The sequence below is a fragment of the Eretmochelys imbricata genome, chromosome 2 (genome assembly GCF_965152235.1).
Source record: "Eretmochelys imbricata isolate rEreImb1 chromosome 2, rEreImb1.hap1, whole genome shotgun sequence".
NCBI classification, from domain to species: Eukaryota; Metazoa; Chordata; order Testudines; family Cheloniidae; genus Eretmochelys; species Eretmochelys imbricata.
The window spans coordinates 18,336,091-18,361,976 of record NC_135573.1 but is presented as its reverse complement, the minus strand read 5'-3'; the positions used below and the strand labels follow the sequence as shown (position 1 = coordinate 18,361,976).

The 25,886-nt window shown below is 40.7% G+C and overlaps 1 protein-coding gene across 3 annotated transcripts in view; it reads right to left on the bottom strand.

Moving 5' to 3' along the window:
- ASAP1 (ArfGAP with SH3 domain, ankyrin repeat and PH domain 1) overlaps positions 1 to 25,886 on the bottom strand; it is a 333,180-nt gene that overhangs the window by 100,403 nt on the left and 206,891 nt on the right. For all 3 annotated transcript variants that reach the window (XM_077809790.1, XM_077809791.1, XM_077809792.1), the window contains 2 exons: positions 23,721 to 23,821; positions 20,204 to 20,273 (listed from right to left, as the gene is read on the bottom strand). In XM_077809790.1, the coding sequence (XP_077665916.1) occupies positions 20,204 to 20,273; positions 23,721 to 23,821 (171 nt within the window). The remainder of the gene's footprint in view (positions 1 to 20,203; positions 20,274 to 23,720; positions 23,822 to 25,886) is intronic.

The following is a 25,886-nucleotide window of genomic DNA, read 5'->3' as shown; positions in this document are numbered from 1 at the left end:
AGATGTAGTAGAGGTAGATGGATTCCAAAAGAGGAAACACTAACTTTTTCAGAAGTTTAGATGGTCTCTGCCGTGCTCAGCATCACTCATAATATTTTAGAGCATGCAAGGCCTCATCAGTCTTTGTATTAAAAAGTTCACACACTTCAAATGGCAGATCTTTTATTGTAACCTGCACCTCTTTAGGAATTTGAGATGAAACAAGCCAAGAGGATTTTCTCATGGTAACAGAGGTGGCCATGGATCTGGAAACTGTATCCACAGTGCAGAGAATTGCTTGACGAGATGTGTGAGCCACAAGTTGCTCCTCCAAAACCAAAGATTCAAATTCTTCTGTTTTCATGGGGGATTTTGTCAATAAATTTGGAAACAAAGTCCAAAAATAAGTAATCAAAGCCTGATTATTGACGATCCTCATTTGTAGACTTGATGATTGTGACATTACCTATGGTACAATCTGGACTGTTGAACAGCGGTGTCCCCTTAATTCTCTAGCTTGGGGGTCCTTCTACACAGCTTTGCTGTTAGAAAATCCACTACTGGCCTGCTCACACAGTCTTTAGGATGCAAATTCACTCCCAGCTAAATACATGAGCGCTCTGCCCAGTCACTCATTAACTACATACAGGGTGACATCCACAAGTTCTTAGTCCCAGCCATGTCTCCCCAGAAATGTGCCTTGTACTGTCCAGCACACAAATACACGTTCATAGCAAGTCCATCATTCCATCAAAGGAAAATGATATATGCACCGTCCTTTTTTTTTAATCCCAAATGGAGTTTCCCCCACACTCTAATCCTAGCACACTGGTTAAGATAAAACAGTAAGATAAGTTTATTAACTGCAGAAAGATAGATTTTAAGTGATTACAAGTATTGATGCATAAAAGCCAGCATTAGTTACAAACAAAAATAAAAGAGCAATACACAAGCTAACACCTAACTTAACAAGCTAAGTGAATTTAAAAGCAAAGGTTTTCCTCTCTGTATGATGCAGTAAATTTCACAGGCGGCTTTTTCTTTCAGTCTGGGACTATGCTCCCTTAGTTCAGTTCCTTGAGAGTTGATGTCATGAGCAGAGAGATGGGAGGAGGAGAGATGAAATGGAGGCCATTTTCTCTCTCTCTTATACGACCCTCCCCTCTTTGAGGATTACTCCTAACTGGAGTGTAGGTGATAAGTAGTCTCTTGTGGATGGACATAAGGGTTGGACTGTGTCTGTGATGAAATGTAAATTTCTTGTTTATACCTTCCCATTGCTGAAGAATGGCTGCTTAAGCCGGTGATAGCTCTTTAACACCAGGCTGAAAAACTGGTTTGTAGGTGGTACCCAGAATTAGACTCTTACAATCTCACATATAGTTTTGCTAAATGTATTTTACCCAGACAGATAATGTTCGGCATATTATGAGCTTTCTAATAATACCTCATAAGGCATATTTTGTACAAAATTTATCACAGTCTTGTAAAAGTGGTAACCATAATAGTATAGACGGTCACAATGATGAATACATTTCCAGTCAAATAAATTGAGCTTTTTTGAATTCTTTGGCTTGAAGAATAGATTTTGCTCACAATGATGTCTAGTCCTTTTGTGGATTACTGCAACAACCAATGACCCAGATTCAGGGTGCATATAAAATTGTTCAAAGCCGCTAGAAGACACTTAGTAATGGTGATCTGCTTGTGCTGATGTCTGTGCTACAGAATATCAACAGAATAAGTATTGGCAGAGTAACTTGGCTGATCCAAGTAGTCCCTTATTTATGGGCATCACAAGACAACCAGGTATAGACTGTCTGAACCAGAGGAAAAGGAGTACTCCTCTTGTAGGGGTGAACTAGCCCTGACTGGAGTGTTAGATGCACATTTAGACTGTGCTTTAACTGGTACTGCTGATGTGCTCATTATCAAACTCAATAGCAGTTGGTACCAGAAGAGATAACATAACCACTGAGAACAGTGGTGACTCCTGTACCCCAGACACCATGAGGTCTCTGAACATATAGGTTTGAGTACCAAGTAAGCTGGCACCATTGGCAGGCAAATAGAAGGTGTGAGTTCTGGAGGTCTCTATACTGGGAGTCCTCAGACACGCCGAGGAAGCTAGTACCAGGACACAGCAGCCAATGCATGAATGAATGCAATAGGGACCTTCTTGGGCTTTGCTTCTAAGGCAAATCAAGAGGATTTCTGAATTTTAGGAGGTAGAACCTACTGTAGGGGACTTTGATCTCTTCCCCTTAGAGGCTCAGTTTTCCTTTCTCCCCTGACCCCAAAGGTTTTACTATTTGTAGAAGATGATTCCTTAGAGATGTCCATCTCAGATGAGCTAGCAAAGGAGCTAACTTTCTGAGGATTACTCGGGATTTTCAGGCCCAGTCCCTGTAGTATTTCAAGAGGGGCTCATGGACCTCTTCCAGCAGAAACAATTTCAGGTGAGTCACTCTTGCTTTTTGTATTCTCTTCAAGAACAATTTGCAAATGGTAAATTTCTCCAGTACGTACCATCACCAATAGACATAATAAGCATATTGAGTCCATCTTTAAGGGACATCATTGTCTCAGATGAAGGACAATTTCTAAGACTGATAACTTGTGTTCCATCATAAGGATTGGACCTGGTACTTGAAAGTCTCAGTGGTACAGAAAAGTTCTTTCTTAAGAGAAGAAAGGAAACACTAAACAAATGACTACACCTAATCACAAACTACTAAATATCTACTGACCACTTATTTAAAAAATAATGGACAGACTTCAGAGTGAGAAGCTTTAGTTTTATCTCATAGCCACAGACTGGTGAGAAGGAATTGAGGGACGGCTGAGGTCACCCCATCCTTTAAAACCTCAGGTGGACGCCACAAGGATATGCAAAGTGCATGTGCGACCCCATATGCTGCTGGCCAAAATAATCCTAAACTGAGTGCATGGTGCACATGCGCCAACAGTGCAATATATATGGACAAGCACTTGAACAACAACAAAAAGAGGAGATATCCTAGGAGAACCAGAAACAGCAGCACAGTATAGGACATCTAAACCTCTGCCATAAATCCTGTTTTTAAAGCTGTTTTGAACAATCTATTAACTGAAATGCAAATGTATGAATGTTACAATAACCTGAAGTATTTTGAGTGAGAAGCTTGGACATTGCCAAGTTCTGTCTCATAGCAATAGATGGTGAGAAGGAATTAAGAGATATCCCCAAGATCACACAAGATGTCAGTGACAGCACTTGCAGTACAACCAGGTGTCCTGACTGAGGCCAGCGCCTTACCCACCAAATGCAAATTACAGCAACAAAGCATATTTATTAGATTTTACTTCATCTGCAAGTGTTAAAATGTAAAGTGCTAATTCCGCTAGATACAACAAGAGGACTTCAGAGGATGTCAGTCAGACATGACTTCATGAGTGCTAAATTTATAGAATTTATGAAGAAGTGATCTGCAGTTTTAGTTTTGTGTGTGTCCTGGGTTTAACCCATTAAACTGCTAGACTACAGGTTTCAGAGTAGCAGCCGTGTTAGTCTGTAACCGCAAAAAGAAAAGGAGTACTTGTGGCACCTTAGAGATTACAGCTCATTTGAAGTGAGCTGTAGCTCACGAAAGCTTATGCTCAAATAAATTACAAGTACTCCTTTTCTTTTTGCTAGACTACAGTAAACTATTAGTGAACTCCTGCAAGATTTTTTTTTAAATTAAAAAAAATCTGTTAAAATCTGATTTAGATAAAAATGACACATTCTCTACTAAGAGAAGTACACACTAAGACAGTGATACTTAGATTGAGGCTTCGGAGCTGCAAGTGGCTCTTTAAAGAGTCTCCTGTGGCTCTTTGCAGGATGTGATATTAAAACACAGAGTGATTTAATTATTAACCAATCAGGATGCTTTTCCTATTTTATTAACCAATTATAGTTGATAAAATAATAATACTTGGTCAGTCATTTTACTATGAGAATTTATATATTTATGAATTTATATACACACATATACATAAACTAAATATTTTCCTTGTAATACTGTTTAAATATGAATATATAGTACTATAGTAAATGAAACAATGAATTCACACTACTGGGGCTCTTTTGGGTAATGTTGATTGCTAATTTGGCTCCCAAACCACTATGGTCTGAGTATCACTGCACTAGGACTTTAAATGTTAGTCTAAAACTTTACACACTTGGCCTCTAAATTTGAGATCTCCTTTCATTTTTAATCCTCTTTCAAAAAAAATGGTTACCTACCTTTCACAACCATTGTTCTTCGAGATGTGTTGCTCATGTCCATTCCATTCTAGGTGTGCCCAGGCCCATGTGCACGGTCATCCGAGATTTTTGCCTTAGCGGTATCCGTAGAGCCAGCTGGGGTGCCCCCTTGGGTGCTGCGCTCTTGCGTCAGTATATCAGGAGCTCCCAGTATATCAGGAGCATTACCCTAAGCCCTTTCAGTTCCTTCTTGCCAGCAACTCCGACAGAGAGGCAGGAGGGCAGATAATGGAATGGACATGAACAACACACCTCAAAACAGGTTTCAGAGTAACAGCCGTGTTAGTCTGTATTCGCAAAAAGAAAAGGAGTACTTGTGGCACCTTAGAGACTAACCAATTTATTTGAGCATGAGCTTTCGGGAGCTACAGCTCACTTCATCAGATGCATACCGTGGAAACTGCAGCAGACTTTATATATACACAGAGAATATGAAACAATACCTCCTCCCACCCCACTGTCCTGCTGGTAATAGCTTATCTAAAGTAATCATCAGGTTAGGCCATTTCCAGCACAAATCCAGGTTTTCTCACCCTCCACCCCCCCACACAAATTCACTCTCCTGCTGGTGATAGCCCATCCAAAGTGACAACTCTTTACACATTGTGCATGATAATCAAGTTAGGCCATTTCCTGCACAAATCCAGGTTCTCTCACTCCCTCACCCCCCTCCAAAAACCCACCCTCATACACACACAAACTCACTCTCCTGCTGGTAATAGCTCATCCAAACTGACCACTCTCCAAGTTTAAATCCAAGTTAAACCAGAACATCTGGGGGGGGGGGGGGGAGGAAAAAACAAGAGGAAATAGGCTACCTTGCATAATGACTTAGCCACTCCCAGTCTCTATTTAAGCCTAAATTAATAGTATCCAATTTGCAAATGAATTCCAATTCAGCAGTTTCTCGCTGGAGTCTGGATTTGAAGTTTTTTTGTTTTAAGATAGCGACCTTCATGTCTGTGATTGCGTGACCAGAGAGATTGAAGTGTTCTCCGACTGGTTTATGAATGTTATAATTCTTGACATCTGATTTGTATCCATTTATTCTTTTACGTAGAGACTGTCCAGTTTGACCACTGTACATGGCAGAGGGGCATTGCTGGCACATGATGGCATAAATCACATTGGTGGATGTGCAGGTGAACGAGCCTCTGATAGTGTGGCTGATGTTATTAGGCCCTGTGATGGTGTCCCCTGAATAGATATGTGGGCACAATTGGCAACGGGCTTTGTTGCAAGGATAAGTTCCTGGGTTAGTGGTTCTGTTGTGTGGTATGTGGTTGTTGGTGAGTATTTGCTTCAGGTTGCGGGGCTGTCTGTAGGCAAGGACTGGCCTGTCTCCCAAGATTTGTGAGAGTGTTGGGTCATCCTTTAGGATAGGTTGTAGATCCTTAATAATGCGTTGGAGGGGTTTTAGTTGGGGGCTGAAGGTGACGGCTAGTGGCGTTCTGTTATTTTCTTTGTTAGGCCTGTCCTGTAGTAGGTAACTTCTGGGAACTCTTCTGGCTCTATCAATCTGTTTCTTTACTTCCGCAGGTGGGTATTGTAGTTGTAAGAAAGCTTGACAGAGATCTTGTAGGTGTTTGTCTCTGTCTGAGGGGTTGGAGCAAATGCGGTTGTATCGCAGAGCTTGGCTGTAGACGATGGATCGTGTGGTGTGGTCAGGGTGAAAGCTGGAGGCATGCAGGTAGGAATAGCGGTCAGTAGATTTCCGGTATAGGGTGGTGTTTATGTGACCCACCACCAACCTCAGCCTGGTCCAGTCCACACAAGAGATCCACTTCCTGGACACTACAGTGCTAATAAACAATGGTCACATAAGTGGGTTCCCAGAAGTTACCTACTACAGGACAGGCCTAACAAAGACTGGGAGTGGCTAAGTCATTATGCAAGGTAGCCTATTTCCTCTTGTTTTTTCCTTCCCCCCCCCCCCCCCAGATGTTCTGGTTTGACTTGGATTTAAACTTGGAGAGTGGTCAGTTTGGATGAGCTATTACCAGCAGGAGAGTGAGTTTGTGTGTGTATGAGGGTGGGTTTTTGGAGGGGGGTGAGGGAGTGAGAGAACCTGGATTTGTGCAGAAAATGGCCTAACTTGATTATCATGCACAATGCGTAAAGAGTTGTCACTTTGGATGGGCTATCACCAGCAGGAGAGTGAATTTGTGTGGGGGGGTGGAGGGTGAGAAAACCTGGATTTGTGCTGGAAATGGCCTAACCTGATGATTACTTTAGATAAGCTACTACCAGCAGGACAGTGGGGTGGGAGGAGGTATTGTTTCATATTCTCTGTGTATATATAAAGTCTGCTGCAGTTTCCACGGTATGCATCTGATGAAGTGAGCTGTAGCTCACGAAAGCTCATGTTCAAATAAATTGGTTAGTCTCTAAGGTGCCACAAGTACACCTCAAACAACAGTTACAAAAGGTAGGTAACCATTTTTTCTTCCTCGAATGATTGCTCATGTCGCTTCTATTCTAGGTGACTTACAAGCAGTATCGATGGAAGTGGGCTTAGTTCACGGTCTTGCCGCTTGCAGCATTGCTCTGCCAAGGCCAGCATTGCCTCGAGTTTGCTGGGTAAGCGCATAATGAGATGTAAACGTGTCAACAGACGACCAGGTAGCAGCCCTACAGATCTCTTGGATTGGTATCTGTGCCAGGAAGGCTACTGATGACGCTTGTGCCCTAGTCGAGCATGCCATCACAATTGCTGCCGGAGGTACCTTCGCCAGCTCATAGCAATAGTGGATGCAGGCCGTGATCCAGGACGAAATCCTCTGAGCAGACACGGGACGACCTTTCATTCTGTCTGCCACTGCAATGAACAACTACATTGACTTACGGAATGGCTTTGTTCTATCTATGTAGAAGGCCAGCGCCCTCCTGAAATCCAGAGTGAGTAGCCTGCGTTCCTCATTTGACACGAGAAGTGCCAGGGGTGCCAGAGGGCGAGGCATGAGGTGAGTCTTGGCAGGACAATTTGGAAGCTGGACGAAGGGCAGCCTCCAATGAGGAGAGCCCACAAATGAATATCCCGCTCTGAGTGCTGGGTTGAAAATTTTTACAAATACAACACTTGTCCTTCACATGGCATTCCCCAAGCACTTGCAGCAGCTGCTGTGGGGGTCACTTACAGGCAAAGGCCTGTTACAGTCCGCATAGGGCTTAAACTCCGGAGACTGGGGCATGCCCCACCTGGGGCGAAGTTCCCATTGAGATTCTAACTCCCAACTATACTTACCAACTACTTAACACTAACTACTATAAACTACTGTTTACAAGGCCCTAAGGCTCAACGTCAGAAGAGACGAAACAGCTAGATCTTGCTATGCCAGGAAATGCTCTCCAACTAACCACCACAGGTGGTCAGAAGGAACTGAGAGGGCATAGGGCCAGCAGTGCCTGATATACCGACACATGAGTGCGACACTCAAGGGAGAGCCACTACCAACCCTATGGATAGCGCTAAGACAAAAATCTCCAATGACCTACTGTGCACACCTAGAATAGACTCGACATGAGCAAGCACTCAAAGAAGAAACAAGCTATTTCCTGGCAATGTCCCAAACTTTGCTTCCTTGCAGCTACTCTAAAAGCCTTCGTTTTAAGATTTATTTGGCAGCTCATCTATCCCTAGCCAGCTAACTCACTTTACATAGGAAGTGACCAGCATAATAAGAATCTTGCTCTATGTAACAGACAGCAAGAAATAACTAGGTAATAAGAGAGCTGGCATCTTACCCTGGACATTGATCAAAAAGTCTCTGGTTTTGATAGGGGTACAGAGTCTGAATTCCCAAGTGTCTCACTGAACACAGATGTCTTGAATGGTAGCTCCATGCTCTGTGCTATCAGATTGGCTTATCTGCATTTTTAGGGATAGGGTTGGAAATTTACAATAGATGAAAAAACCTGGCATTTATAACTTGTGGTATCAACTAGACTCTTCAATCAGATCAGGGCCTCACTGTATTAAGTGATGTGCAGTTATACACTGAGAAGACTATTCCTGCCACAAAGAGCTTGCAATCTCACAGACAGCTTGCAATCTAATTGATATCATCACTATATCCAGACTTAGAGGCAAACACAGTGCAACCATCTCTCAAATCTCTGGCAATGCATCTCAGTCTGGACCTGCAATACCACAATTTTAGTTATCTCCCTTGAGCAAAACACATGCTAAATGGCAAAACAAAAGCCATGAATATTCTGTGATAATCAAGTTTTATATTTTCACAGTGATATGGATTCCAAAGTGTTATATAAACTTTAAACTCTTTCAAAATCCTACCCAATATTTTATATATAAGTTATTAGGGCTTCTAAAGCTTTGGGATTTGGACAGACATCCAAAAAGTTTGGATTCTTACTTGACCCTAACAAACTTTGCTCCACAATGACCCACATTCCTATGTCTCCAGACAAACTTCTATCCTCAAAAGGTGTTCCTTACCTTCAATTTTCTTGGGTGAAGAAGGAGGGGGAGAGGAAGCCAGTGGGCAGCTATCTACTCTCAATGGCATCTTTTGGGGGAAGAGGGAAATTATGCGGGCCATCCCTAGAATTTCAGGGGAGGATGGCACATCCATAGCTCCTGGGTATCTTTAGTGGGCATGTCATGCTTTCTTGCTTCCTTCCTTCATACGGTAAGAATTTGGCTCCCCACTCTCCCAGCCACTCCTGGGAATGTAGGAGCGGAGGAAGAGGAAGTTACTCACCTTGTGCAGTAACAATGGTTCTTTGAGATGTGTCCCCCTATGGGTGCATGTGTGCCCCTGTGCCTCTAATCAGAGATTTTCGGTAGAAGTGTCCCGGTGAGCCTGCGCATGTGCCCTCCCCTCCCTTGTGGTCTGCCTCGAGGCTATTTAGCACTGCACGGGCGAACCCCCCTCACTTCCTTCTCTACTGCAGAGCCCTATAGAGAACTCCGAAGTAGAGGGGAGGAGGGCGGGTTGTGAAGCACCCATAGGGACACACATCTCGAAGAACCATCGTTACTGCACAAGGTGAATAACTTCATCTTCTTCAAGTAGCGTCCCTATGGGTGCTCCACTGTAGGTGACTCCCGAGCAGTACCCAATACTGGAGGCTGGGACTTCGGAGTGGAGTCTTTTACTACAGAGTACTGTGGAGTTGAAGATGGTGTCAGCGGCCAAATCTTCAGTGATCGCATAATGTTCTGCAAAAGTATGGGCAGAGGCCCAAGTCGTTGCTCTACAGATTGCTGAGATGGGGTATCCCTACGGAATATGATTGAGGTAGAAACTGACCTCATGGAGCAAGTATGGACTCTGGACGGAAGCAAATTGAGCCCTTGATAAGTGATTAATGCAACTAGAGACCCAATTGGATCGTCTTTGAGCTGATATCACAGAGCTTTTGGATCTTTCTGTGGACAAAAGGAAGAGTTTAGGGGATTTCCTGAAGTCCTTAGTCCTGTCCACGTAGAATGCTAATGTCCTTCTAATATCTAGCATATGCACAATTATCTCCCAGTTGTCACAATGTGGTTTTGGGAAAAAACAGGGAGATGGATCTGTTGATTCATATGGAAAGTGCAGAGAAAGTAGGGAGAAACTTGGGATATGGCCTTAGAGTTACTCTGTCTTTAAAAAAAAAGGCCGTGAATGATGGATGTGCCATCAGGGCCGCTATTTCTCCTATGTGCCTACCTGAGGTGATGGTAATTAGTAATGCTGTCTTCATGGACAGGTGTAAGAGAGAACAAGTTGCTCTGGGCTCAAAGGGAGGTCTAGCCAAAGCCCTGAGAGCTAGGTTAAAGTCCCAGGCTGGAGTGTCCCAGGGTGGTGTCACATAAGGGAAGAGATTCCCAGTGCCCTTTAAGAATCTATGCATTAGTGGGTGAGCAAACACCAAGTGGGAAGCCAATTTTGCCGCAAGATGAACCTTAAGCGAGCTGAGTGAGAGTTTAAAATGTAGTGCAAAATCAGAGGGAGGAAAGATGAGGTTGGGTCTGTGTGTCTGAAATGACACAAACTTGGAGTCGTTTCCATTTTGTAGATAAGTATGTCAAGTGCCCAACTTTTTGTTGTGTTGCAACACATCTTTCAGCTTGTCAAAGCATTCTGCCTCTCAGCCTTGGAACTAAGAAGGAGCCAAGCCTGGAGGTGGAGGACCCGTGGGTTGGGGTGAAGGGTCAGCCCATTGTTTTGAGAGAGCAGGTGAGGGATGGGCTGAAGAGAAGCCGGAGGGCATATTGCCATCTGTGTCAGGTAAGGGAGCCAGAGTTATCATGGTCAAGAGGGGCAATCAGAATAACTCTCGCTTTGTCTCACTGAAATTTCAACAGAATCTTGGATAGAGTAGGAAACTGGGAAAACACATACAAGTGGGCCCTGTCCTGTGGGAAGATGAGAGCAACTGCCAGTGAATGTTTCCCCAGGCCGGTCCTGGAGCAGTAACATTCTAGCAGGAACAATCTTGTTCCATTAAGTAACGAAGAGATCCATAGTCAGGGTTCCCCAAAGAGTGGATATATCTTGAAGCACCTCTGAATTCAGTACACACTCATTGTTGTGAGAAAATTGCAACTGAGACTGTCGGCTGTAACGTTCTGTATCCCTGGTAGATAGACAGCTGAGATGAGTAAATTGTGATGGGCGCATCAATTCCAAAGTTTGAGTGCTGTCTTGTAGAGGGAGGGAGATCTGGCAGCTCCTTGGCGGTTTATACAAAACATACACATTAAGTCCATCATGACCTTTGTGTGTTGTTTTTGATGAAAGGCAGAAAGTGTGCATAGGTACTCCTGACAGCCCTTAGCCCCAAAAAAGTTATATGTGAGGTCATTTCTGTGGAAGGCCATTTGTCTTGAACCTTGTGATTGTGTAGGTGATCTCCCCAGCATATTAGGGAGACATGTGTTCCAGGTTGGTGAATGTGAGTAGCGAGAGGAATGCTCTCGTTTGTACTGCATCAAGGTTGGTGCTGATAAAGTGTAGTGTCTGTACCGGGGTTAGTATGCTGCTACAATGAAGAGAACCTTGGAGAATACCCTGTGAAAATGATCCTGCCCCAAAGGCAAGCAGTAGGAAATCTCCTGTACGATGGTTGTATTGAGATATGGAAGTAGGCACCCTGTAGGTTCAGGGCCAGAAATCAATCTCCTTGCTTTAGAGCTGGTCCTAACTGCTGTGAAGTAGGACAAGGTGACTTCTGAGTGGTGTGACAGGTGTATAGATGGCAGCTGATGCTGTAAGGTATCATTGTTCAGGCCCTCGACCAGCTCACCAGAAGTGCTTATAAGAGACAGTTTGAGAGGTCACGGACTGGGGTGCAGACTGTTCCCACTTTTGAGTCCTGGTCCTCTTACACTGTGGCTCATAACAGCACTGAGATGTTGGGTATTGAGAAGATTGTGACCTGTGGTGTGGCTGAGAGGTATATCTTCTCTTCTGTCCCACAGTGTAGATTCCTAAGGAGTGTAACATGGTCTAAGAATCCTTCAGGATGTGGAGAGAAAATCTGTCTTCTCCGCAAAGAGTTTGGCCCTTCAAACTGGAAGTCTGTAGCTCTTTGGACAATCTAGAGAGATGTAGCCAAAAAAACCAAAACAAAACAACGCAACCCACCTCAGTACCACTGTCATGGAGACTGGGCGGGCAGCTGTAACAGCTACATCCAGTGCTGTCTCTAGGACCAGTCTGGCTATCAATTGACCATTCTAAGAATGGTCTGAATCTGTTCTTTTTGTGTTCCCAGTAATGTTCCAGAAACACATTGGGTTTCCCATAATTAATAAAATTGTATTTGGCCATGACAGTTTGGTAATTTATGACTCTAAACTGTAATGTTGTCGATGAATACACCATCTTGCCTGATTGTATGGAGCTGACTTGGCATCATTGCTTCCTTCATGCATTAACCATATCCACTATGATGGAGTTGGGTTGTGGATGTTGAAAACAAAGTCGGCCTCTTTGGGTAGAGATGTAGGTTTTTTGTTTGTTTGTTTACACTCTGTTGCTGGATGGTGCGATGGTGGCTGGTGTCTGCCAGATGACTTTGGTAGGATTTAGAATTGCCTCTTTAATTGAGAGGACAATTCTAGATGAGAAGGTGGTGTGCAAAATTTCCACCAACTTGTGATGTGTATCTGCCACCTCCTGTAGGGGAATCTGCAGCTTGTCTGCCACCCTCTTGGTAACTTCCAGAAAATTCTTAAAATCTTCATCTAGTGATGAATGGTGGGCAGCACAGCCTCATCTGGGAGAGATGAGGAGAAGTGTTCTGGAGGGGTAGCTTCCTCTTCAGGTTCTTTTTCCTGTTCTGGAAAAGCTTCCTCCTGTGCTGACTCAGGTGCTCTGGACAGCCAGGCTGTAGCAAACCATCTGGTGGACTCTCCCTGAGAGTCACTTGGGATGGTCGCGACGTGTGTGTGTATGTCACCCAAAAATTACAATATGGCGTTGGGGGGGGGGCGAGGGAAGAAGGCAGGCATGGGTGGTGGGCTTACCTCAGGGGGCCCGTACCATGATTGAAAGTTGGCTTGATGGAATTGGGGAGGACCCTTGTAGTGTGACGGTGGGCCACGATGAGGGCCAGGGAAATTATCTCCTCCTGACCAGTGTCAGATTCTTCAGTGGGTAAGGGTGGCACTGACTGGGGTATTGGCAGTATACAGCCTGGTGTCAAGAGCGATTCTGGGTGCGGGGATGTTCTCGATACCAGTGTCCTGATACCAAGTAATGGGGATTACGATTCTTCCCCAATCATCAGGTCTCCAGGGTACCAGAGCTCATGCAGTACCATGGGTTCATTTGGTACCACAGAGGAGCGTCCACGGTACATTGTCAGTACCGATAGTTGGGCAAAGCACTCCCTAAATGAGAGTTTTGTTGTGCCCAGTACAGAAAGTTTGTTGGTGCCACTATTTTAGAGATGGTACGGTAATTGTCTCTCCCTGCACAGTGAGGCCACAGATCTCCGGAGTACCAGAGCATGTGTGTTATTAGGGGCTCCCGTGGTACCACAGAGGAGTGTCTGTAGTATGCTGTCAGTATCGATGGTTGGGAAGGTGCAGAACACTTCCTAGATAGGAGTTTTGTTGCACCTGGTACCAAAGGGTTTCTCTGTGCCGCTCTTTTAGAGATAGTACGTAACTGTCCCCGCTCCTTCGGGGGAGTACGGGGGAGTACTGACTGTGGAAGCCCCTGGCATCTCTGGAACGGTGTGGTAACCTGGGGATGCTGCTGCAGCAGAGCTCACAGCAGGGCAGAGCTCACAGCAGGAGACCCTGTCTTGGGTACCTGCTTCAGAGCTGCAGTGTGGAGGGTGCTGCAGGTCCTACCGAGGTGGCTACTCTGGGGAGCCTCACTGGCTGGTCAGCTACTCAGAATGCATGTGTTTGGATCGGTGCCGAGATGGCCACACTGGAACCCCTCTGGCTGGCCAGTTGCTCGGAGGAGCTCTTTTTATGAGCTTTTCCAGTGGGAGTCTGCTGCTGGCTCCCGCCTGCCCCCCCCCCCTTCTTGTCCTCTTCACCACTCGACCCCTTTTGAAGTTCCAGGGATGATCCAGGGTCAGCACTCACGGGAGTCCCCTGTTTTCTCCATATGGAAGAGTTTTAACTTCAGCTTCCAGCTCTTGTGGGACTGCCATTTTAGCTGTGGCCGATAAAACACTTCTGTGAGGCTCTCCTAGGCACAGTGAGTGTGTCTGGCCATTACAGGAACTGACTCCTGGCAGGAGAGGCACCGCTTGGAGCGGAGAGAGCCAGGCATGCCCCTGGGCAGGGGGTTGTCATCCTCTAGCAGAGAGGAATGCAGAAGAACGTGGTCTTTATTTAAAAAAACAAACAAACCTGAAAATAAAAAAATGATGAGTCTACTAGATCCCTGGGGGGCAGGGGGAATGCCCCCAGACAGGGTAGGAAACTGAAGTTCTTTTCCTTTCTCTCTCTCTTTTTTTTTTAACCCAAAGGAATAAAATAAAATAAACACACACTAGCCTAACTACTTTTAAGGAGAACAAAGATAACAAAACAAACACTACTTATGCTAATGACACAGATAAGGAAGGGACAACTGTTCATTCCATCTGAGGCCAAAGGCGGTAGAGAAGGAAGTGAGGAAGTGAGGTTCACCCTGCAGTGCTAAATAGCCTCCAGGCAGACCACGAGGGAGGGAGGGCACATGCACGCAGGCTCAACAGGACACTGCTACCAAAAATCTCCAATTAGAGGTGCAGGGGCACACATACACCTACAGTGGAGCACCAATAGGGACACTACTAGAAGACGTAGTATGAAGCTTCCTCCACCTTTGTGTCTTTTATCTACTACCATCTCTGCAACCCCATCCAGGATTCTCTAGTGGGCACCTCTCAACATATGAAGAGAAGTTCAGATTGTGCTTGGCCTTCCAATTTCCAGTGTGGAGGAGGATCCTGCAGGAAGAAAGCTCCTCCAGTCTCAAAGTGGGAAGAGTTTGCGGTTTTCCTCTCTCACCAGGTTACTTGCGCCTGCTTCCCTTCCCCTGAAATCCATGTGTCCCAGTCAGCCCTGAGATACCTGAAATGTGTATGAAAGAGAGACCACCCCAAATCACTCACTAAAACATTAATGTGGACGGTTGGGACTGTTGAGACAGGAGTGGCTTTTGCCAGTTCCGTGGTCATTCTTTTTGCTTCTGCTCCACTGGGCAGCTGCATAGAAGAAGAACAATCATACTTCCAACCCATTCAACACTACTGCAGCCCCTAGTGGTGGGAGGCCAATTTTTAATTTTATTTTAAAACCAAGACAGATGCCCTGCACTGTACTCCAGAAAATGGAGAAGACCTGGCCAAAACTGGCAAACTGGAGCATACATGATATAAAGAGGATTCTTTGGCTTGGTTTGCACTCTTAAATGGAATGTCTCACATATCAGTTCAAGAAAAATGCCCAAAAGGATCAATTTTATTGCTTTACCTTTCTTTCAACCTCTAAAACTGACAGGCTTCACAAGATTTAATGCCTTCTCTTTTTGGTTATAGATTACATTTTTAATTTGACTCATGAAAGTCAACTAAGGTGGGGGGGGGAAGGCATTACTATGCATATTACATGCCCAGAAAAGAGTATGTTGAAAAGTGGTGCGTAGTAAACATTTAAATACAGTACGCGGGAAAGAGAAACAATGGATCATTCATACTTTCTGCTGAGAATGAAATAATCACTGAATGTATTTGATATTTCTATGTCTTCTGATAAACCGTTGGGTTATGACATAACTAGACTAGTAACTACAAGGAACTGACTGCCCTGAGAAAAAATGAAACACCTTTATTTTGCTTAGATACTCCTGAAAAAGAAAACAAACTGCATTACCCATACAGCTAACTATATTTGTTCTTCTGACAGCTTTGGCTTCTTTATCTGATTTCAACAAGTTTGAACTTTTTAATGGGGATAATTTAATTATCCTCCCAATGTAGAGGATTTTTATGATGCCACTGAAATGCATAGGTGTCTAGATCACAAAAGCCAGCACCATAAATGACACCTTTGTTGCCAGACACAGCAGAGAGACCAAGCTTAGGATAGGCTTGGAGACTGAGCTATCTTCTTATCCCTAGAGATAATCCTTCTAGGTCAGGACTGATGCAGTAATCAGCAGGGAAAGCTTATGCTGCTTTTCTACATGATGCTTCTATTCTGTAGAGTACACGGCTTCAGTCTTCAGTGCTGTCAATTACAGACACACCTTGCTCCTACAGGAAGTGAGTGGTCTGCGTTCCAGGTGGAACTGGAGAACCAGCTAAAGTAGGACAGCCTCTGCACCATCCCTTATTAAGGAAAAAATTCTAGTTTAGCAGAGCTGAACAAAAAACTAATCACCAAGTCATGTATATGCACAGGCCTGAAGTTTTCTTAATGCTGTAATATTTGTCTTCCTCACTTTGTTTCCTTTCATGTTTCATCATATCATAACTTTATTGTACTGTAAAGCACCAAGCATGTTTTTGGATGCTGTAAAAATAGTAACCTAACTTTTATAATTGATTGCTGCCATTATCTCATGAAAACAAGTTATACAAAAAACATTATATGTAAAAGAACTCTCACAGCATTTTGACCTTATTGCAATTTTAGTTTTCTACAATTTCAAGTCGGACGGACCAATATTTGAGTCTTTACAGGGGAAAAACCATCTTAGGTTTACTGAGACTGGCAGGAGGGAGGGACGACAAGCACAGGCACAGAACTCTCTTGGTTTATATGAAATCTGTAGAATATAGTATTTTGGGGAAGATCTCAAAGCAAGAACATTAACTATCTTGTCTTCATGTCTTTGAAAGGAAAGATGTCAGCTGTCAAATTTTGCGAGTTGTTATCTCAACTAAAGGAGGTGATGACCACTAGGAATACAATTTTAAAAGTATAAAGATTAAGAAGGACAAGTCAATCAGTTCTTGATCTCTATATGTATTACAATTGAAGTTCAGCATGGCAGGCATTTATCACTTTAGCAAACTGAGTCTCCTGGTAAGTTAGCTAGTTAGAATCTGAGTAACAGCCTAATCTTAACCAATAAAAGTAGATAAACCTGAAGAAGGTTTCTTAATGCTTAGTCTGGGAAGGCTTTTCATGTTTTACGTGGATTACAGTTATCACTTATGAATCGGAACTTAGTTTGTTCTAACATTTTCACACACCTTGAGAGAAAGTTTACAGATTTTGTAAGAGTGAAATCTTCCAAAATATGGAAGCTAGAGAATTTAAATTTCTCTAGAACAGCAATGAGGGAATTTGCTGTGGACTACTCAATATGAGTTGTGATCAGACATCAGATTTAACATAGTACTGGAACTAACTTTGTCCTTAGGTCAACTGTAAGCCTTAAGTCAAACAACTCCTGAAAAAACTACTCTGGATCAGATATGGGGGGGCAGTTTGAAATCAAATACTGAGCAGTAAACGTAGGCTTAATTCATACCCAAGCTGCAATCCAAATTATTGTAATCAGTTTTTGGTCTTTATACCTATTTCACCAAGAGTAACTAACAATTTTTTGGAAGGATTTGAGAACTTGTTCACTGAAGAAAAACTCCTTGCAAATAACGTCCTTTGTGACAGATAATTGTAATTGTTCATTGTGAGGAATTCTGAGAAATCATTTGTCATCCTGTTATTTATTCATCTAAATAAAACAGACCCTATAACTAAGCAAACACAGGAGGGTAAATGAACAGACTGATATTCTTACCTGAATATGAATCAGGCATTCTTTTGTGCTTTTCGTCCCGAAAGATAATCATAACATATTTCTCTTAAGTTAGTGTTCGCAATCAATTTTTATCCTGTTGCTTAATTATCAAATAAAAACTTGCAAAATCAGGAGAAGGCACTGAGGCTCCTGTAGAGATTTCCCTTTCAGGAGCTATGATGGAACTACTGTAATTTAGATAAGCGTAAAGGAGTCTCTGTCACTTGCTGAGTTAGCAGGGGTACTGGTGAAGATACACTGTGCCAGTAGCAATGTGAGTTTTGACAAGTTTTCAGCAATGCCAGTACAAGTAATACCAGCGTATGAACCTATACCAACATTGGAACACCAATCCTGTATTATATGTCATTTGCCAAGATGATATTAATCTCAAGAATGGTGGTATATTATAATAATAAATAATAACTAATTGAATCTGTCTTACAAAGCCCTTTACAACATTTACAAATTGATTTTATGAATTAAAACTCACACATCTCACTTCATCCACTGGTCAAATGCTACCATCACTGAGGTAGAAGATACCAGTCATTTCACAGCATACAACAACTCTCCACTTCAGTAAAGCAAAAAGATATCTTTAAGGTGTTTTTGCGTAGGAAGAATGAAATTAGCCAACTGGAAATGATTAAAAGTCACAATAACACCCCTTCCAATACTTGTGAAATATCTGGAATCTGTAGTTACCTGAAGTGGTAAAGACCAGGTTTTACACCTCATCTGATAGATGGCACCTCCACCAGCACAATGCATTATAAACTTAACACTGGCTTACAGGGAAAGGTGTCACCATCTGTTTCAGCAACACCAAATTCACAGATTCAAAGGCCAGTAGGAACTATTGTGATCATCTAGTCTGACCTCCTGTATAACACAGAACATAGAACTTCTCAAAAATAATTCCTAGAGCATATTTGTTAGAAAAACATCCAATTTCGATTTAAAAATTATCAGTGATGGAGAATCCACCTCAACCATTGGTAAACTGTTCTAATTGTTAATTAATATTTAAAAATTATGCCTTTTTTTTTAGTCTGAATTTGTCTAACTTCAACTTCTAGCCACAGGATTGTGTAGTACCTGTCTCTGATAGATTGAAGAACCCATTATTCAATATTTGTTTCCCATGTAAATACTTATAGACTGTAATTAAGTCACCCCTTAATATTCTCTTTGTTAAGCTAAACAGTTTGAACTCTCTGGATCCATCACTATAAGGCATCTTGCATCATCACCGTCTTTTGTTCTATTGAAGTTCTCACATCATACCACCATTCTAGCTGAGCACCCATGCAAATACCAATCAGGCCTCAACCTGCCTAATTTAAGCTATGTGATGAGATCATTGCCCGAAGTGGATGGAAGAAGTTCAAGCTTATAGATCAAATTATAGACTCATTTGTATATCCAGAGTGAGATCCAAAGACAAACTTTGCCTCCTTTATGGAGTTTGAGTAATGTTGCACAGAAGTCTGAGCAGCATCCCCACTTGCTACCTGAACACAAAAAGTGAAGAAAATATTTTTATGTAGCAGCCTATGGGAGAAGGAAAAAATAGTTCAGCCAAGAACATAATTGATCTGGCTGACACTTAATTACAATAATCATAGGTAAGATGAACATGTAATTCACGAAAGCAATTGAGGATGTGATTCCAGCTGTTAAAACTGGGTACGAATGTTCTATTAAAATATTTTTAAATTAGTATTAGCACCTCAGTATAAATGTATTAAACGCCAATTCACTTGCCAAGGAAAACATTTTCTTAGTTAATCTGTTGTAACTGCCAATGGACTAACATTATTCGGCACAAGATATTTAAGGGCCACATCCTAAAGTCCATTGAAAGCAACGGGAATCTTTCCTAAATCTCCAGAACAGGTGAAAGTGTTTACTAAATCAATACATTAATCAGACTGTTGCACCCCACTCATATGTAACATAAGCCCGGAACACTTGGCAACAGCTCTATTCTATGGCTAGATAGGCAAAACAATGTGATACTATTTATATGGTCTAATTTTATTTATAAAAGAAGTAAAAAATTGCAGTTTGTGGGGCAAATTTTACTACTATTAATGTGCAAAGAATAAGATGTGCTCTTTAATATTGTCTGTTGATTTCAGTTGTTCCCATTGAGTCCCAGCAACAGCTAGATGCCTCAAACCTGGAAGTTAGCAACATTTCTAACAAAGTAAAACTAGATGACTTATTCATTGCGAATAATTTCTCCAAAAAATTTTGTCACTTGCCAAATACATTATTCACAAATACATTTTTATTATTGAATTAGCTCTAACAACAAGCTGTTTAATGTAAATCATGGTAAAATCTTAACAGGTTCCAGCAGCCTAAAACAGTTCAGCATTTACTTTGGAAGTCAGTGTGTACAAAAGAACAAATATAACAAAAAACCTACTTCATGCTAGATTTTTTATTATACACAATATAGATTAATTATATGTTACCATTCAATCAATCTTTTATGTTTTCATTTATTTTGCTTAACTGAATGGTTTTCAATTTTTCACAAATAAGTGAACAGGTATTAAATTATCTAGGTAGAAGAGGTATTTATTCACCATACTTTAAATAGTCACATAACAGATCTATATTTATTCAGTCAATAGATTCACAGGGATTGAGTTTATTGAATTCACTATGGCAATAATGGAGTATAAAAAAGTCAACTTACTGTTGCATGTGATATGGTAAGAATTCCATTTTTGACAGTGCACTTTCTTCTCTGCCACACTTTCCTTAGCCTAAAAAATAACAGGACAATATATCAAGAACCAAACAATTACTGCTCCTTTTAGTTTGTCTGTACAACAAACTTGGAGGACAAACAGAAGTTAAAGATAATAAACACGTTTATCATTCTGTTTACATTTAAAATAGATTAGCAAGCCTACACACTCTCCATCAAACCAACTGATTTAGGTAAAATTTTCAAAAGTGCTTAATTCCCATTTTCAAAAGAGTCTTCAGCCCTTAGGAGCTCAAGTCCCACTGATTTTCAATTAAACTTAGGTGCCTAAGTACCTAATTTACTTTTGAAAATGTTATCACTTCTCTTTATGTTTTATTACATTAACTGCATTAGTTTAATAGATGGAAGCTTTTAAATAAAACGAACACCTAATTTCACTTTTCTAATCAGGTGAGGAGAATTCTTCATGTAAAATAATAAAAAAGTGACATAATCCAAACCTGATTTGGCTTAACTTAAATTTTTCATTTATGTCTCCACGTTTTAAAACAAACAAAAAAAATGTATAACTGTATCCACCACAAAGTTAACAATTCATGTCCCTGATTTATCTCTGATTGAAAGGTCATAAATTAAATTCTCTTTGAAAAAGGCATTTGTACATTAAAAGGCTTATCACTCTGTCTGATCATTCATGTAGTCCCCATGCTTCTAAGCCTATAAAGTACTTGAAACTGATTAAAATAGAACTACAGTAGGATTCTAATCAATGTTTTTAGGATTTCTCTGAGTTAAATTCCCAGTTCAATAGATTATGCTTATATGAATCCTATTCTCCAACTCTTCCTCATCTCTTATATGGGATGGGGAGCAGGAAAAACCTCCACTCTAGTACCAATTATCTTAAGGCTATGCAGTTTTGATGCTGTGTATTTAATATTTTTCAGAGACAGAAAACAATTATTTAAATTTGTTCCAGGAAGGTTCAAAGCAGAAAATTGGATCCTCTCCCATCAACACATTTCTGTATAAAAGCTGTGTTAGTTGGCTATCTTCACTCTATGTTCCCCTGAAGAAAAGATGCTGTTCAGCTTCTACTTTTTTCACTACTGAGGCTTTTATTTTTATTCATACCTTAAATCACTATATAGAAGAGGAAAACCAAGTGGTCCCTGAACTTTCATCAGCACTAATACCTCATTCAAGAGCATTGGGACAGTATTGCAGACTTTCCTACCTGCTTTTATCTACATTGCCCTCACTTGATTGATGTAACTCCTGTTCCTGATGTGCTACTAGATTAATAGGGAGTAAATGAACTACAGACTGGACTGGTCTTTTAATGACTTCACTTCTCTAATATCTAGGGCACCAATGTATGTTATCTTTGGGAAGAAGTCTGGCATCTACAGACAGAAAACACTGGCAATAAAGAATCTGGATTATGATTTCACATTTAACATTTCGCATGACCACACAATGTTCCATTTTTTCAATGAATAGATTACACTAATATGAAAAGGAGTACTTGTGGCACCTTAGAGACTAACAAATTTATTTGAGCATAAGGTTTCGTGAGCTACAGCTCACTTCATCAGAAGCATTCAGTGCCACAAGTACTCCTTTTTTTTGCGAATACAGACTAACCAGCTGCTACTCTGAAACCTGTCATTACACTAATATGTAATTCTGGCCTGTCTTCCCATTCCTCACCCTATCTTTGCAGCTAATACAAAAGTTGTTAAAGGGGTGACTACTGTAATCTGTTTTATATAATGTATGTATGTTGAAGAAGACAGCAATGTCTGAAAATTTTGGAGCATTAAAAAGAAAAAGAATTATTGGTTGACAGAGCTCTCACACAGTGGCTGTGCATTTTTTGTCACCAAAGAAACAAAATAAGTGAAGCTAACGAAAGAACCACCCAGATGGAATGTAGGTAACAAAATGAAGTCAGACTGTTCTTTCATAATAAAAAAATCTTAAAATCTTAGTGCTAGAAGATTTACTTTTCTGATGCCCTAGCACTAAAAATGACTCAAGTTGTTAAACAACCTTCACACTGCAGGTCTGACTATTTTTCAGATTTCAAATGTTAAAGTTTGGATTTTTTTCTAAGTCACAAAGGTTTGGTTAAAATATTATTCATGTCTGTAGAAAAGTGCAGTTATCTTCTTGAAGCTGGTTTAATATCCCATGTGAAATGACTGGTGACATCAGAATAGTTAAGGATTCTGAAACTACTAAACCTTTTTTTAAATTGCTTTATTTGTAGATATTAATGATACTTAGAAAATAAGATATGCATGAAACCTGTATGTAAGATTCTGCAAGAAATTCCAGTTTATAATGTAATAAACATTTTTAATAACTTAACAATTCAAAGAGAGAACCTCTTTAAGGTCTTGGCATAAGGAAAAAGAGTTAAGGTTACATTTTTAAAGTTAGATATGTATTTCCTGATCTTTGAGTGTTTTATTTTTTCATCCTTAATGCTACATTCAAATTGCTTGAAGTAATAACTTTTTGGTAAATAAAATATAAATATTACAAATTTAATCTCTGAACCTAGCAAACACTTGCTCATTTAAATATGCCTTTCATTAGCTGGCTAACTGAAGCCCATGGAACACCTTGAGTGAGTATAGGCTTGCAGGATCGGCCTGTAAACTACTATAATTCTCTCAGTTTTCTACAGATGCATAAATCGTATTCTATTTTATAGTTAACGCTATGAGCCTGAAAATCAAGAATTTCAAATCAAACATTTAGACACCAAAATGTTCAACTTTTAACCATTGTATTTTTATTTATAAAGGGTAGCGTTTTCTGAAGTGCCTCACTGACTTAAGAGCACAAGTCCCATTTTAAAATTGAGCAGCTCTCAGAGAGAGCTAGGTCCTAAGGACCGAAGTCATTTTTGAAACACAGACTTAGGCTCTTAAGTTTCTAAGGTGCTTTTGAAAACTTTACTCAAACGGCCCAGAGAAGTATGTCTCAAAAAGGGTTAAAATTGTGTATAATATGAATTGAGAAGTATCTGAATCTAGTAGTTTATGTTCAAATGTAGAAATGTAGGATTTTCAAGAGCACTAAATGATATCAAATGGGGTAAGTAAACAACATCTTCTGCACATCCAATGGGACAAGTAATAAAAATTTAACACAGAAGTTAATCACAGGTTTACATATCTCCATGAAGTGTGATTCAGATGTCTCTATGTTACACATCACATGAATTGATATACCAAACAACATTGACTTTTTATTTCTAAATAGTTTTCATAAATTCTAAGTTTTAACAATGTCTAAAGAGAAAATAAGCACTTCACAAATGAGATATGCAAGCATTCTAATCAGTAAATTAAAAGAATTCTTTTAATCATGTATGTTTTTAAAATGTACAAACTCAAAAAATTCAGCGCATACACTGTATATTGATGGTGATCAGTTATATAAAACAATTCATATTAGTATATTATATACTCCAACTACATACCCATCACTCTTCTTTAAGAGATAACCCTTCTTCTCGCTTCCATACTCCTTATTTCCCTGAAGCTGATGCATACTATATCCTCCTTGCCTGCTCTGGGAATCCTATAGAAGGGGAAAAAGCCATTACAAAAACTTTGATGTCATTATGTAACAAGATCTCACATTGATTGTAGTTTACCTCTCCTTCCCCACCTCCTCCCACTTTATGTAATAACAGATTTTTCAAACAAGGAATCCCAACTAAGAAGTTTAATAACTAGTTATGGACGCTACAATAAATACATGACCAGGTAATGTAATATTCAAAACTCTGAATTTTAGTATATAAAGAATGCAGGTGTGTGTCCCAAGATAACGAAGGAATTAAAAAGGCTCATCATAAATTGTTAAAGGAAAGCAAGTAAGTTTTACACACACAATTATATAGGAAACAACACCAGTAATCATCCTCAATTTTAATTAAGTTTAAAAATACACATAGTGTACATATTTTTTAATAAATGGAATCTTCCCAAATAAATTTTAAAAAAACTAATGAAAGAAACAAGTAGGGTGATAAAAATGTCAACAAATTCACTAGAAAAACAAAGGGCTTATTAAAACATTGACTTACTCTCCTAGCCTTCGATCAGGAAAGGCAAAAGCAACATAGGAAAGAAAAAGCAAAGAATTCAAAAAGAGAATTAATTTTGGAAAATAATGTGCTCCTGAACATATATTCTGCAGCTTCCACATTTAAAAAGACAATCAGCAGTCATTCTTGCAAATGGCACTAATTAGTAGGAAGAAACACCACAGTTCTTTGTTTAGACACTTATTAGCCTTTGCTTGCCAAGTAACATTAGAGCATGCTAAAATACTGTACATGTTTATCTTTTAGTGGTTTGTAATTAAAATATCTTTTAATATTGAATTGGAACATGGAAGGATACTAATAACATTGTTGTATGCAGTGTTGTTGTACCCATGTCGGTACATGGATATTAGAGAGACAAGGTGGACGAGGTAGTATCTTTTATTGGACCAACTTCTGTTGGTGAAAGAGATACGCTTTCTAGATACATAGAGCTCTTCCTCAGGTCAGTTTCACACTTAAATACAAGGTTGAACAGATAGCACATATTCTAAGGGACAGTTCAAGGTGAAGTGGCTCTTTAACACCTCTGTAGTCAGGATAAAAAGGAGTGTGCTGCTGGTAGACCAGCTCTTGCCAAGGCTGTAGGCATCAGCTGAGCATTGACACATTCATAGCTGGAAACCAGACCAACTTACCTGTATGTTAGTATTGTTCAACATAGGTGTTAGACTTGTAAGGATGTATTTAGTGTTTAGTCTATAAAATGGTTGTAAGTTCCAGCATGCATTAATCTTACTTGTAATGTCTGTATCCCATGCTATAAGGCAACACATAAGTTTTGCTTTATAACTGTAAAAATGCCTGCTCTAAACTTGTGAACTCAGACAGGAGGAGTGTTTCCCCTGTCCATCAAGGAGGACTATCAAAACTAGGCAATTGTGAAGCATCACAATACAAAGATTTGGCTAACGGCCTCCTTACATCAATAAAAGTGCTACGTGCAAGGAAGCTCATCTCATCAACATGAATTCTGAAAGCAGAAAGTAAAGATAGCAGACATGAAAATTCTTCAACTCTTTGCTGTTTGGACTCTCAGAGGGCTGAAGCTAGGAAACAAAAAGCAGATATCTCCAAGATCAACCTGGGTTAGCCCTAGAAGACATTCGATGCTGACAGATTACTATATCTCTGTCACCTTTTGGAACCACAGACTGCAACTCATTTGTATTACATGTTGCCTGCTTTAACCTGTAAATAACTTGTCATTTCTTTTTTCTAGCTAATAAATCCTTAGTTAGGAGTTTACTAAGGTCTAAGGTACAAATTGACCTGTGGTAAGTGACTGGTCTCCTGGGACTGGGAGCAACCTGAATATTTTATGATCTATGGTGCAAGTGACCATTTATCACTAAGTACAGCTTGCTTGGGTGGCAAGATAGTGCACCCGAGGGACTGTCTGTGACTCCATGGTAAGACTGTTATAGGAGTTCACATTTGTTATTGAGTTGGTGAAATCTAATTCTAGAACATACCACCAGTTTGGGGTGTCAGCACTGCTTTCTGACTGTCTGCCCCGAGGTTGACACTCAC